The 12271-nt window shown below is 36.0% G+C and overlaps 1 protein-coding gene across 1 annotated transcript in view; it reads right to left on the reverse strand.

The window, feature by feature from the left end:
• Positions 1-5451: 5451 nt before the first annotated feature.
• Positions 5452-12271, reverse strand: part of LOC148946122 (alanine--tRNA ligase, cytoplasmic-like) — a 100027-nt gene continuing 93207 nt past the window's right edge. Inside the window, exon 17 of the mRNA XM_089098134.1 lies at positions 5452-6317. Within this exon, the coding sequence (XP_088954260.1) occupies positions 5511-6317 (807 nt within the window). The 3' untranslated portion in view covers positions 5452-5510. The remainder of the gene's footprint in view (positions 6318-12271) is intronic.

The raw sequence follows: 12271 nt of genomic DNA on the forward strand, positions 1-12271 counted from the left end.
AAATAATTGTCTAACACGAATATTATAACATTGCCCTTCTCAGCAAGACCTCAACTCTTCCTTCTATGTTAGAGAAATTAATTTTACCAATTCATTAATAAACATGACCTTGAAAAATATAATTCAAATGATTGAATTTTGCTTTTCTTAGACGGCACTTTGTCAAATTTATTCGTAAGTCATAACACATGGCCCCTTAACCGGAATCGGGCAAGAATTTTTGCCATTTTTGTGAATTAGGGTGACCAGATCTCATGGAGGGGGAACATTTTTTTCGGAATTTTGTTTATCTCAACCCCACAAAACTGATTCTCCTTTCCAGATATTGAGATAGCCGAAATTTGAGTACGATTAAATGACGTTAACCCGTGCCACTCGTCGCTCAAAGTTTAAAAAAAATTCAAATTTTTGGCCAAAAAGCTGACATATTGCGCCTTAGCACCAGAACGGTAAATAATAAAAATCCGCTTAATATCTCACAAGAAAGCCAATACTGTTCTTCAAAATCCAAATTCTATGCATAATTGTTGTTATTTTAAGTCAAACAGAGTTACAACAGTATTTAGCCCCAAAAACGTGACCTGGTACCAATATTAGCACACTTTGTGTATTTTGTTATTAAGTGATATATGTTGCTTTTTTGGTATATTTTTTGGTTTAAAGCAGGAATATAATAAAAAATAAGTAACATTGATAAGTCTAATGACATTCTTTATTTTAAAAAAGTCAGGTATATAACACACACAAAACCGACCCGAAAATGATACATACGTAGTACAATCATGAACTGATAATTTTACATTATTTAATCTATTCTAGAGCTTTTGTTAAAATAGTTTTTGAAACGTCAGGATGTAATGCTCGGCATTTGCTTACAACTTGGAAGACATATTGCTTTTGGCCTTTATCTTTTGTCAGAAGGTTGTTAAAGTCGTTTACTAATTTAACTACCACAAATCAGCATCGATAAATAAATGAAACTCAAAACGAGCAAAAATTAACATAAGTTGGGCTCAAAACCCCTATGCCTTCCCAAGGAACATAATTTGCGCTTTGCTGAAAAAATCTAAATGTTTTTGCTTTTATAACTTTAATGAATCAAATAATATTAACATTTTGATTACTAAATATCAGTATATGTATACTAAAATGACAATACACATTCATTTGTATTTTTTCAGTAAAGTGCAAATTTTGTTCTGTCCTTGGGAAGGTATAGGGGTTTTGCGCCCTACTTATGCTAATTTCTGCTCGTTTTGAGTTTGACTCAGTTATCTATTGTAATTTCTGTTCGTTTTGGGTTTCATTTTTTTATCGATGCTGATCTGTGGTAGTTTCACGCTTGGTAGATTATTTGATTTTATTTTTGCTCATTTTTGTTTAATAGAGTTCTTTACTTTTCTTTGAAAAACTTAATTTGTGGTAAAAGTTTTTTTAATTAATTTCTGTTCGTTTTATATTGACATAGTATTTTCAGGGAAAAAGAAAATAATACTTTAAATCTTTTCGTTTTTTAAGACTTTATAGTTTGGCCTGCTATTTGTATACTGGAGAAAATTTTCCAGCAATTTTTAACAACATATACCCTTTTAAAAATCTGGACACAAATAGTACTGTTTAATTTGGTTTCATACCTCCTCTAGTTGACCTGAAATGGAAAACTTGATACCATTCGCAAAAAATCTGTTTACTTTCTTTGATAGCTTGGATACACTTACGCTATTTTGATCTGGTTAAATTTCAAGAGCAAAAGTAGCCCCGAAAGTTTGAACATAATACCCTCATTCGTTCTTGTGATACTGCTGAGAAGCCATTATGGGAATTAGCATTATCACAGCGCATTTTGATTTTATCTTAAGGCAACATTTAGTTTTTAAACATAATGGGCAAATGGGAGGGTGGGCGTGGGAGGGTGGGAGTGGAAGGGGCATTAGTTGCCCTCGAAACACTTTCGACTATTAAAAAGGGCATAAGCCCTTTCTATTTTCAAACGAATGATCCCCTTTCAAAGTTCCCACGACAACTCCTTCGATACGAAGTGCCCTGGTCTAAACAACAACAACAACAACAACAACAAAAAATCACTAATCACTTTCGACTATTAAAAAGGGCACTAACCCTTTGAATTTCAAATCGAATGAGTCCTTTTTTGAAGTTTCTACGACAACGCCTTCATTAAAAACGTTGTATGCCCCCAGGGCATAACTTCAAAAACTTGCCCTGAGGGCTGTGGGGGAGTATCCTCCTCAAAAACATATTTTCTATCTGGAAATCAACTACGTTGAACAAAATGGCTATCTTATAGCCATTGAGCTATAAGATAGCTCATCTTATAGCTATCTTGTCCATTTATAAATGGACAAGTGAGTGGTTGGTTTCAGTAATGGGATCAAAAAATTATGGGACAATAAGAATGATAGCAAAGTATATAAAATTGGGTATGTCACATAGAGATAGATTTTTGTAAAGGGGGTGGGGTGAGAGTGGAATGTATAGTTTAGTGTGTGTAAGTTGTTTTCTTGTTTGTTATTTTTGTAGTCATGGCCCTTGATAGATGTAACATACATCCATCTATTTATGTTAGTTTAATGGTATTGTGTGCTTTATTATGTTTTGTAATTTTGCGTTGTTATTGTTATGCAGGCTACCATACTTTGCTATGAGTGTTATAATCATGTGCTATTATTTTGTGTGATTTTCCTTTTTTTGCCATGGCCTAAAGTGGCTTTTATTGCAATAAAAATATGTATCTATCTATCTATCTATCTATTGATTAGTTCATATTATTGACCTATGAATAAAGTGAACATACCACTCGATGCCTTTTATTATGTTCTTTCCAATTATACTAATTGCTTTTGGCGTAGATTTACTTTACTCCCAACCCCCTAGGGTATCTATTTACTCATTAGGGGAGGGGGACTTGTAAAGTTCATTTCTGACGCAAAGGAATGTCAAATTTGGATTCGGGATGCAGTTCTGACTATAGAGGTAAGTTTGAACTTTACCCCCATCCCCACCCCAATGTGCAAGTATATACCCTGAAATGGTATATTTGGATGGGTGAAGTGAACTTGAGCCAAAAACGATTACAATATTCGGAAAGAGCATAAGAAAAGGCATCGAGTGGTATGTTTCACTTTATTCATAGGTCAAAAATGTGAACTGCTCAATATTTGTCAAATTTTCATTGTCATTTTCAATTGACTCGAATATTTTTGGCCCTGAATTCATTTCCGAAAGTGTCATTCACCTAACTCAACTGCTTTCCAAGATAGCAAGAAGTGTCTAAAGTATAAACTACAATTTTTGGCTACCCCATATTTTCCTAATTTACCCTTTTATATCATTTTAAAGTATGGGTCCCAACCAAAGCAAATTTTTGGACCCCTGGCTGGAAAGACAAAATGTTTATTTCAGAAAAAATGGCTATCACAAGAAGATATTGGCCATTCACGCTTTAAAATGGTGCACAGGCCTAAAGTCTTTGCAGAATTTTATCAGTTCGAGAATAGACTGAAAAGTTTTATTTTGGTTGTTGCTTCTACATCGCCTTACTTCATGTTTCATACTCACTTTTCCATTTCCATGAAGAACAGTTGTGCGCAACAGCTTTCAACTTCCTTCTATAAAACTTAATTTGAATTTACCACGTTTTTAGTGGTTATCTATGCTTTGATCTACTTCTTGGAAAATGGCTGAAAAAACGAGAAAGACGCCTGGGGGACGCGGCCCAGGCATAGATAACAGAGATCATACCGGCTAGCTGCTCTATCTTTTGCACTTAAATAGTTTAATTTTAATTTTTTATTTCGCTTAATACTTTTTCTATCATCATTTCATAAAAGTGTGCAAAAAAGAGTGCAAAGAGCATATAATGAGCAAAAAGAGTGCAAATCTGGTCCGTGGTGTGAAAGAGTGCAATGAAAAAAAGAGTGCATTTCACACGAAAAGTGTGCAAGTTGGCAACCCTGCTTGACGGTGTTGGAAAGACCCCATTTATGTAGGCATTCATATACGGCTATGGCTTGCTGCTCTCTTGACCTATTTGCTGTTGCAGGAACTCCCAACAGCTGTTCCTTTTCGCCATATGAAATTGCAATAGCTATTCGCTCACATTGTTCATTTTTGAAAACGCCCGGTAAAAGTTTACCGTCCCAATGGACAATCAGGGGCTCTTTTTCAGGAATATTTACTTTACCAATTTTTTTTTGTATATTGTTCTCTGAACATTTGTCTTCTATGGTGTAATGAAGTTTTCGAGACTTTGTACTCAAGAGGGTTAAAATTTAGTGCTTCTAAATTTCTCATGGCATTTCTGTCGGATACCTTTCACCGATCTAACAAAATGGACAATTTTATGCTTTAAATGTCTTTAAAACCCCTTCAAATGAAACTTTCATCCTCTTGCTTTCAGATGGTCCTGGATCTTCTGGAGTTTCTTCAGGGACGTTCATTCCCTCCAAGATCCCAATTTCCTGGTAGATGTTGTCTACCAGGTTCAATATTTATACTGTGTCTTCTTTTCCTTTTTACCTGTCAAACTGGTAAACTAGTCAGGTAATCCCCATAGAATAAAAGATTAAATTTATTATGTTTGAAAATTGACTTTGAAATTACTTTTTAATAAAAAAAATAATGTTAATCCCAAGACAGATTATGCAAAAGCCCGTGAAATTCTTATAATACCCAAAACTGGCTCCTAAGGTACCAGGTCGCGTTATTGGGACTAAAGACTGATGTCCAATTATGAAAGACTGAACATCCAATTATGTATAGAATATACATTTTCAAGAACAACATTGGCTTTCTTTTGAGATATTAAGCGTGTTTTATTTATTATTTACCATTCTGGAGTTATGGCTCCATGCGTCAGCTTTTTATGGCTCCATACGAAAAAAATTTGGATTTTTTCAAACTTTGAGCGACGAGCGGCGCGAGTTAACGTCGCTTAATTGCGCTCAAATTTAGGCCATCTCAATATCTGGAAAAGCGAATCGTTTTGTGCGGTTGAGACAAACAAAATTCTGACATCGATTTTTTGCGGTCACTCTAGTGTGAATATATAGCCGAAGTGGACGAATGGCCAGTAAAATACCAACCTCATCACCAAAATTTAAGTGAAAGGTGTACATGTCGCATCTTCTTTGCACCGGAATCCTACAAAGGTTTTCAGCCAGAATGATTTGAGACACAAAATGTTGTTTTCTTTCGGGGAATTTATTTTAATTTTAGGTGGCTAAACGATTCGACACTTTTTAAAGACATATATATATATATATATATATATATATATATATATATATATATATATATATATATATATATATATATAACCGAAGTCACGGGTGGGCTTAGATCTCTGTAGCGTACCAAGTGAAGCCGCTTCCCTCTTAAAAAACTCAAAAGACTAGAAAAGAAAGAAAAAAAAAACTTTAAGAACAAAACGAGTAAAAAGAGCCTCAAATTTAATCCTTCATCAAAAGAAATAAAGCAAAATAAAGCAAAGCTCAAACAATAATGTTAAATAAGTTCTTCACTTCAGGCTGATGAAGAATGGTATTCAACCACCTTCTAACATTTCTAAATTTCTCCCCAATTTCTTTCTCCTTCTTCAAAACACTAACTAAAGATGTGGCTAGGGCCAAGTCCGCGATCGTGACAAATTCTGTGACAAGATAAGTACGTGGCAGTAAATACTCATTCAGCATTTTCATTAATTTATGTAGTTCGTCTTTAGCTCTCTTATTATCCAAAAGCGACCCAGCAACTGCTGGCCAGAATTCTCTTTCAGCCAAAAGGGTCCACTCTAAGATCTTACTCTCTGCAACTAAGTTACCGTCACCTTTGAGACTGTTCGAGGCAAGATAAAAAGCAATCCCATTATGTGTTGCTATTTCCGAACCATTCTTAAGCTTCAATACAAATGAACTAGTTGAATTTTTTACTATTTTTACTTTCTTTTCACTATAAGAGGCAACAGCTTCACAGAAAATGGCCCACAAAGAACCGCTGCTTACATGAAGCTCATCTTCTGGATCTTCTCCAATCTTCAATTTTTTCACCTCGTTTACTATTTCTTCAGAACTATCTTTCTTTTCCGACGGATGCTCGATCCTCAAGTTTTCGATTTTATCTCCTACTGTATTTACATCTATTTTTAACTTCATTTGAGCGAATTGATGGGCAGTTGCAATTGCTTGATCCATACAGCCACCGTTGGTGCCAGTTGCCTGAGCAGATTCGGCACGACCTCCACCCTTTCCACAAATGACCGGCGTTATGCTTGCAATCCACTCATTAGCTGGTAAGTCTTTCTGCAAAAATAAGATGACATTCAAAAACAAGTATTTTCCGAAGTAGAACCATGAGGAAAAAAAATAAAACAACAAGCCGAAACAGATGCCCTTCCAAATTATTATAAAAAATTGAACAAAACACGAAAATGCATAAATAATAAAAAATTGCACAAAAATAATTCAATATCTGCATACAAAAAGTTAAATGACATTTTATTTTTATTTTGACTAGGTACCATGGACGACAGTACCAAAAGTACTGAAAAAAAAGGTCTGAAATGTAGATAGCATAGTAACTGAGTTTCTGAAGTATAATGGTTACAAAGCTGGAGATAAGAAAGCTAGATGTGCCTGCAACTCAACTAGCCCCCATTTAACTCAACCCATTTAGTCGACATGCTGTGATTGAACGTATTTAAAGGAAATATGCCAATAAAATAAAGTATTACCATTGCATTCCTTATTTTATATTCTTTCCAAATATCATGGTTGCTTTCCTAATAATGTGCATCCCTCCCTTTCCCCCCTGGTCCCTGTTGGTCCCAGGTTTAAGCGTGATAGGTCATGGATTCTTTGTTAACCGGCTTTCTAGCATTCTTGACCAGGTGAAAGATTTCCGCCAGGAGACGTCAATACAATTCCTAGATAAAAACATGGGGTTGAAATGATTAAAAAAGTGGATAACAATGAAAGGAAACATGATAAGCTGATTAATAGAAACATTTTGCAATTATAAAGTAACAATTCCCTTGTTTTAGTCTTTTCTTTTATAATTTTTTGTTACATATATATATATATATATATATATGCTTCGGGTGCTGACTTCCTTTCATTGCGTGTACTTAAGTATGTTTTCTCGGAAATATGCGACCAGGTTTGTTTTCTATTTAATATGTGCCTAAAAGTTCCGTAAAGTAATTACTAACTTCACTTCCTACCTTAACTGTTCACCCATACCTTCTATATGGTTGTCTTGTGTGGTCAAGCACGTTTTTAATTCACCTTCGTCCCCTTAGAAGTTTACAAAATAATGCCCTACGTGTTGAAACTGGAGATAATCATAATGTCTGTTAGACATAGATATAATCAAGTAAATATATTACCGATGGCTGGATTTTTCCGTTTTTATAATGCTCTTTTTATATTTAAATATACACATGCGTTATTACCTAAGTGTTTTAGGGAAATGTATACAAGTGGGGTTAATTTTCATAACTACTCGACTAGAACATCAAAACTAGTTCGGCGACCTCATGTTATTACAAAGCGATCCGTTTTTTCCATAAGACATGTTGGCCCTCGGGTGTGGGAACCACTAACACAGGCAATTTCAACAATTGATGAGTTAAATGAATTTCGCAGTAAATTAAAAGGACAGTGTTTGTCTACATATGTTTTAATCCTTGCTGGGCGAATTTTCTCTCAAGTGATTGTGACACTTTTTTTTGGGAGGGCGACGAGAAGGTAGAATAGAATGAATGATTTTTAGTTTTGTGTCTTCGGTATCCAATTAGGTCGTGAAATTTTTAGAAATTAATTTATTTCGTTTATTTTTATTTATATGTTTTCTTATTATTATTTTTTGCCCTTTTTTTGGGGGGTGGGGGGGGGGGGGCCTAAGGATGGCTGGTAGTAATTGTGTATGTAGGGTTTTGTAAAGGGTGATGTCTGCCCATACAAGTTTAATAAACTTCGGGTTTTGTTGTTAATGTGTTATATTTTTTTTAATAAAACCCTTTTTTCTCTCTAAATATCTTAGGTCTATATCTCAAATCATGAAGAAGGAGGGGGTGCATTGTCAAAAAAGAGACCATGATTTTTGGAAATAGCATACAATGAGGAATCTAATGGTATTACTTTTATTTTTTGCATGTTTACCTTAGATGTAGCCAACCACAGAAAAATTACCCCCTCCCATTCGACCTAACCTAATCTGTTGTAGGTTAAATTAAACTGGGAATGAGTTGAACAGAAGTTGAGTTAGATAGACTTGAGTTAAATTGCAGGGAAGGGGGGGATTGACTTAAAAGGCGGTTCAGTTAAAAGGGTTGAGCTGAACGGGGGTGAATTACACAGGAACCAGATACCTATGATTATGAATATGATTTTTTACCAAGAGGAAATACCGCATGATTGTAGGAAAACTTGATAAGTGATTGTAGCAATAAAAGACCCTCAAGTATTATACATTAGGAACACGCTTTTGATCCAAACGATAGAAAAGCTTTAGTAAAAGTCCAATCCTTCTATGATAAACTAGGCAATTACATTAAAGTGATCAGTACTATTTAAGAGAATAAACTTGCTGCAGTTAAGGTAGGAAGTGAAGTTAGTAATTGATTTAACGTCAAATCAGGAGTTCAGCAGGGTTGTGACTAATATCCTAATATCTAACATTTATCCATCCTACAATACCCCCCCCCCCCCCGAGGACGAGCCTGACAGATCCTCCAAAATTTTTATCTTATGATATACTGAATAAAAAACTAATTTTTTTCAGACGACAGGAAAGAGAGACATCCGAACTCTTTACTTACTGAGTATTAACGTAAATGGTTTGAAAGAAGAGCAAATTTTGAAAATGACTAGTTAGTATTTGATTCTGGTCGTAAACCACGACACACTGGCTTGAAACAACTTTCAAATTATCTTTAGTACTCGAACAAGATCTGAGGCCGTCAGACTTGGCATCGATAATATCTAAATTCCATATTCTTATTCCGTATATGAAAGGGGCTGTCCCCTCCTCATCGCCTTGCTCTTTACGATAAAGTTTGACTCTTTCTCACAACTCTATTTTTTAAAACAATAACAAACTTTAGCGTAACGAGCAAGGCGTTGAGAAGGGAACAGCCCCTTTCATATACGGAATAAAATCAATTTTAAAATCACTTTTTTCATTAAAAATCCATTGTAAAATTTTTTTTGTGAGACTTTGAGACTATCTTTAGTACTCGAACGAGATGAGGCCGTAAGACTTGGCATCGAAATATCTAAGTGTAGAGTATAGACAGCAATGCACGTCTTGAATATCTCCAGCTCTTGGTCCCATCTATGATTTTTAAACAAAATATTGGATAGTCAATCCTCTATGCTCGTTCAATCTCCAACATTTAATCACAATTAATTATAATAATAAGTTAGAAGTGAGCAGTCGGTTGGTTATAGGATATTCCATAATTGCAGAAAAAAACAAAGAATGAAACCCAACAAAAAAACTTTCCAACGGAAACAAGGGGCCAATTTTGTTTGCGTGTATGTGGTGCAAGGGGGTGGGCCATTTTCTCCCAATAATGAGTTTTCATAAAAGATTTTAATTTTATGATTATTTGTGTAGCTTTGTCTAAAACTCTACAAATTTTCCACTAATCTTTATTTTAGTCTATTTAATCACTTATCTAGACTTTGACAGTGCCATGTTCCTTTACTGTTATGCTACATTACAATGCTACAATTTTCAACCAGTGTTTTGCGGATGGTTTGTTTCCAGTCCGTTCTAACCGTGCGCTTGTTTCCCCTTTCCCAAAATGAACTGCCTGTTCTTAAATTTAGTAAAAGGTTTTGATCCTTTTAAAGCATTCCATAATCTTGACCATCCAAAAGTTGTTAGTCAATTAAGCGTGTATGTCAGTTTGTACTGAGAATTCAGTTTTTTTTTTGTTTTTTTTTGTATCACTAGGACAACGTGTTTGACTTCCTAATGCAGATACATCATATGGGGTGCGGTGCGATCCAAGGTACTAAAAAGGGCCCCTTAGCCTTTCTAATCATATTTAAGAGTGCCTCAGAGGAAATTAAGACTCCTTTCTTCCTGATGAGTTGAATTTTCTCCAATGAATGACAGTTCTTCCTGAACTTGATTTACACTCCGTACTTGCAATACACAAAAATAAACCTGACGATATTTATCCTCTCGTTATTATAACAATTCATTAACCCAAATGCACCTAGGGACAGTTGGGTTGGCAGCTCTCATTCCCGAACTTTATTGCTACAAAAGGAACCAGAAATATAGCCTCGGATGTATCATCTCAAGTCTCTCTTAGACCCTGGATCTTACAAGGACATTCCCTTAGGAACTACGTCGACCAAGGTGGCAATAATGTGGCCACCAGGAACCTCCTGACGCTGAAACAACCCAATTCTAAGATTCTTTTATCTAATCAATTAAAAAGTATAAAGTGACAATAGCTGGAGTCACTGAAACACATCTCCCTGGAAATGACAAAGAGGATATTGACGAAGGGCGCACTCTGATCTGCTCTGATGGCAGCCAGAGAAGAGATTTTGGCCTAGAACTGAATAGTGCTGCAACAAAGGCCCTCCTGTGGTTCTCACCAGTAACACATACACTCCCAAAAGCAAGTTTCGATATAAATATGCAAAAATAACTATCATTACCTGTTACGCTCCCCACGAATAACTCTCAGGAAAAAGACAAGGATGATTTCTACATCCTATCGATTTAGGAGGTCTCGTCAGTTTCTCCCTGTGGTTATCTCACTTTCTTCAGTGAAATGAACACCCATGTTTCGAATGAGTCAGCCCAACAAGGTCTAGCTATTCGAATCTGTTACAGGGGACAACTTAAATGAAAATGGAGAGATGGATCAACGAAGAATATGCTCGAGAAGATACATCATCATACGTTGACGACGGCAGTCGTCTATTCAGAACTGTTGCAACTACCGAGGTACCGAGCTTGGGAACAGCGGCCATGGACTGATTGCTACCAAAATTATGTTTTGCCTTAACATCACACCTTCAAATTACCACCCCTGTCCGAGCAGATGGTGTCTCGCTCGCATATGAGCAATCTATTTTTCCTGCCCCTGCAAACTCCCGCCCGACTCATCTTCATTTTTGCCATAGCTACAAATGGTTGGAAGCACTCCAGAGGAAGAGCACGCATCAGATAGACGGACGTCATTCGCAGTTAACTCACTTCCCCAAACATCGACCCCAACGAAGCTCTGACCCTCACCCACAACAGGCCAGTCTGGAGAACACAAAAAACACTGAAGTTTGGTTCCCTCTACGCTGGCGACGCTGCTAAGCAAGAGCTTTAAATCAAGTGAGTTAAATTATGACGAGTTATTCTAAAAGTACACTCAAGATCCTTGGTGTACAGCTTGGTGACGATCTAAAACAGAAATCCAATGTTTCTAGCCGGGTTATAGCAGATATTTTGTTACTTAAATTTTTCCCAACCTTAAAAATTTGGCATATTCGTTGACAACCTAAAACTAATATATTCGGCCTTGCCTTCAATATACTTGTCCTCTGTGTTAACCAAAAATCCAAACTATAAGCTTAAAACCAAGATATAGCTATTGAAGTTATTTTTCGACCTGTATCTTCATAGGCAGCGCAAGGCGCTGCTTAAGTAAAGAGCAGAGTGGGTACAATGTATTATTTATTTCTTTGTTGATTTTTCAGCGAGACACTTCGTAAAGAAGGAGGTGTCGTAGAAACTTCAAAAGGAGCTCACAAGATTGGAAATTAAAAGTTCTAGTGTCCTTTTTAAAAGTCAAAAGTGACTGGAGAGCAACCAGCCTCTCCCCCGCGTCCATCATTAACATTTTGAGAAATCTATTTTGTTCAGTATAGTTGAAAGGTCCAGTAATTATGTCTTTGGGGATGTAAATCCCCCTCCACAGCCCTCAGGGCAAGGGCTATAAGTTATTCTAATTGAAAAACATTTTGTGAAATCTATTTTGTTCAGTATAGTTGAAAGGCCCAGTAATTATTAACATATAAAGTTTTTATGGAAGGGGTGGTCGTATAAGCTTCGGAGGGGACTCATTCGATTGGAAATCGAAAGTTCTAGCGCCCTTTTTAAGAGTCAAAAGTGACCGGAGGGCAACTAGCCTCTCCCACCATAGTTTCCTCAAATCCATTTGATTGAAATTTCGAGATACCCCTTTGTTCAAAATATTCCAAAGATCATCTAATAAGGCCTCCAGGGTTGA

This window comes from Artemia sp. Qi Xiang Cuo, chromosome 12 (genome assembly GCF_049724085.1).
Source record: "Artemia sp. Qi Xiang Cuo chromosome 12, ASM4972408v1, whole genome shotgun sequence".
Classification (NCBI taxonomy): Eukaryota; Metazoa; Arthropoda; class Branchiopoda; order Anostraca; family Artemiidae; genus Artemia; species Artemia sp. Qi Xiang Cuo.